Raw genomic sequence first — 2,555 nt, forward strand, 5'->3', positions numbered from 1 at the left:
GCCACAGAAGCTGATATGACGTGGGCAAATCAACGAAAGAGCAATGGTTGGGTTTTATCTCAGCCAATTCCGCATCTCTACAGAACATTTTTCAGGCCCAAGTACAATGAAGAAGAAGAAGATGAGGCCTTCACGGCCGAGGAAATTGAAGAAATCTGTGTGGCTATGAGGCAAATGCAGTATGAAACCCACATGGTTCAGCCGGGAGAAGGCTCGAGCACCGCTGAGGTGCTGTGTATGGGGCCCAATGCCAAGTTGCAAAATTGAAAGGCTACTCCGTTCCCAATCAGGTGGGAATCCCGTTCTAATAATGCGGCTTTAAATAACATGACATGCTTGCGAAATTCATGCCCAGATCCAAACATGTCGTCTAATTGTGAAATAATGAATCAAGAAATGGAATATGATGAAGAAGAGGCTTTTAAGGAAATAAATCGAGAATTGGAACAATTTGAGAATAAACCTAAATCGAACTTAAATGAAACCGAGCCGGTTAATTTGGGTAGCTCTGAAGAAGTCAAAGAAACCAAGATAAACTTTCACACAGATGAAAGAACCAGGGACACATTGATCCAACTTTTGTTTGAATTCAAAGATATGTTTGCTTGGTCATACGATGACATGCCAGGATTAAGTGTCGATTTAGTGGTCCATAAATTTCCAACCTACCCCGATTATTCCCCTGTCCAGCAAAAATAGAGGAAGTTCAAAATTGATATCAGTGATAATATTAAAGAAGAGGTCACAAAACAGTTAAAGGCGGGAGTGATCCGAGTGGTCCGATACACCACATGGCTGGCTAACATAGTTCCCGTGCCAAAGAAAGATGGGAAAATTCGGGTGTGCGTTGACTACCGAGATCTGAACAAAGCAAGCCCTAAGGACAATTTCCCTCTGCCAAACATCCACATCCTTGTTGATAACTGCGCCAAACATGAAATACAGTCTTTTGTGGATTGTTATGCAGGATATCACCAGGTGTTGATGGATGAAGAAGATGCGAAAAAGACAGCTTTCACCACACCCTGGGGCACCTACTATTACAGGGTCATGCCTTTTGGTTTGAAAAATGTCGGGGCAACTTACATGAGGCCATGACTGCCATATTTCATGACATGATGCATCAAGAGATAGAGGTGTATGTGGATGATGTGATCATCAAATCCAGAACTCAGGATGACCATGTTCGGGACCTAAGAAAATTCTTTGAGCGGCTACGTAAATATGATTTGAAGCTAAATCCGACGAAATGTGCATTCGGAGTTCCGTCTGGCAAACTTTTGGGATTTATAGTCAGTCGGAGAGGCATCGAACTAGACCCAACAAAGATAAAGTCTATTCGGGATTTGCCTTCTCCAAGAACCAAGAAAGAGGTTATGAGCCTGCTGGGAAGGTTGAATTACATTAGCCGATTCATTGCTCAGTTGACTTCAACATGTGAACCCATCTTCAAGCTGTTAAAGAAAGATGCAGCGATTAAATGGACGGATGAGTGTTAAGAAGCCTTTGACAAAATCAAAGAATATTTGTCAAACCCGCCAGTCTTGGTCCCACCTGAACCAGGAAGGCCTCTGTTCTTGTATCTGACAGTCTTGGAAAATTCCTTTGGCTGCGTCCTCGGGCAACATGATGTGACGGAAAGAGAGAGCAGGCCATCTACTATCTGAGCAAGAAGTTTACCAGCTATGAAGCCAAATACACTTTGTTAGAAAGAACTTGCTGCGCTCTAACTTGGGTCGCTCAAAAGCTTAGGCATTACTTGTTGGCCTATACCACTTACCTCATTACCAGGTTGGACCCTTTGAAGTACATATTCCAGAAGCCGATGCCCACAGGGAGGTTAGCAAAATGGCAGATCCTGCTCATTGAGTTTGACATAGTCTATGCCACCCGCACGACAATAAAGGCCCAGGCTTTAGCAGATCACCTAGCTGAAAACCCTGTGGATGATGAATATTAACCTCTGAGTACTTACTTTCCATATGAGTAGGTGAATTCAATCGAGATGACATCAGAAGACACCAGTGCTTGGAAAATGTTCTTCGATGGAGTTGTGAACGCAAAAGGCGTTGGAATTGGGACAATCTTGATCTCACCCACTGGTCAGCACTATCCAGCCACAACCCGACTTCGGTTTTTCTTCACAAACAATATTGCCGAGTATGAAGCCTGCATTATAGGTATGAACATGGCAATCGACCAAGATGTCGAAGAATTGTTAATCATGGGAGATTCAAATCTGATTATCCGAAAAGCTCAGGGAGAATGGGAGACTCGAGATGTCAAACTTATTCCCTACAGGCAACATGTGGAAGATCTTAGCAGGCGATTCAAGACAATAGAGTTCAGGTACATCCCTCGTTGTCACAATGAACTGGCCGATGCACTTGCTACTTTGGCCTCGATGCTGCCATACCCAGGAAATGCCCACATTGATCCCTTGGAAATCCAAATCTAGGAAAGGCACGATTACTGTAATACGGCTGAGGCAGAACCAAGTATTCATCCATGGTATCATGATATCAAAAGATTTCTGAAAACTAAAGAGTACCCCG

The 2,555-nt window shown here is 43.5% G+C and overlaps 1 protein-coding gene across 1 annotated transcript; it reads left to right on the forward strand.

Moving 5' to 3' along the window:
• Nucleotides 1-2,005: 2,005 nt before the first annotated feature.
• Nucleotides 2,006-2,458, forward strand: LOC138880959 (uncharacterized). The gene has a single exon (XM_070161146.1). It carries the CDS (start codon nucleotides 2,006-2,008, stop codon nucleotides 2,456-2,458), a length of 453 nt encoding a protein of 150 aa, XP_070017247.1.
• Nucleotides 2,459-2,555: the final 97 nt, after the last annotated feature.

The sequence above is a fragment of the Nicotiana sylvestris genome, chromosome 11 (genome assembly GCF_000393655.2).
Source record: "Nicotiana sylvestris chromosome 11, ASM39365v2, whole genome shotgun sequence".
Lineage (NCBI taxonomy): Eukaryota > Viridiplantae > Streptophyta > Magnoliopsida > Solanales > Solanaceae > Nicotiana > Nicotiana sylvestris.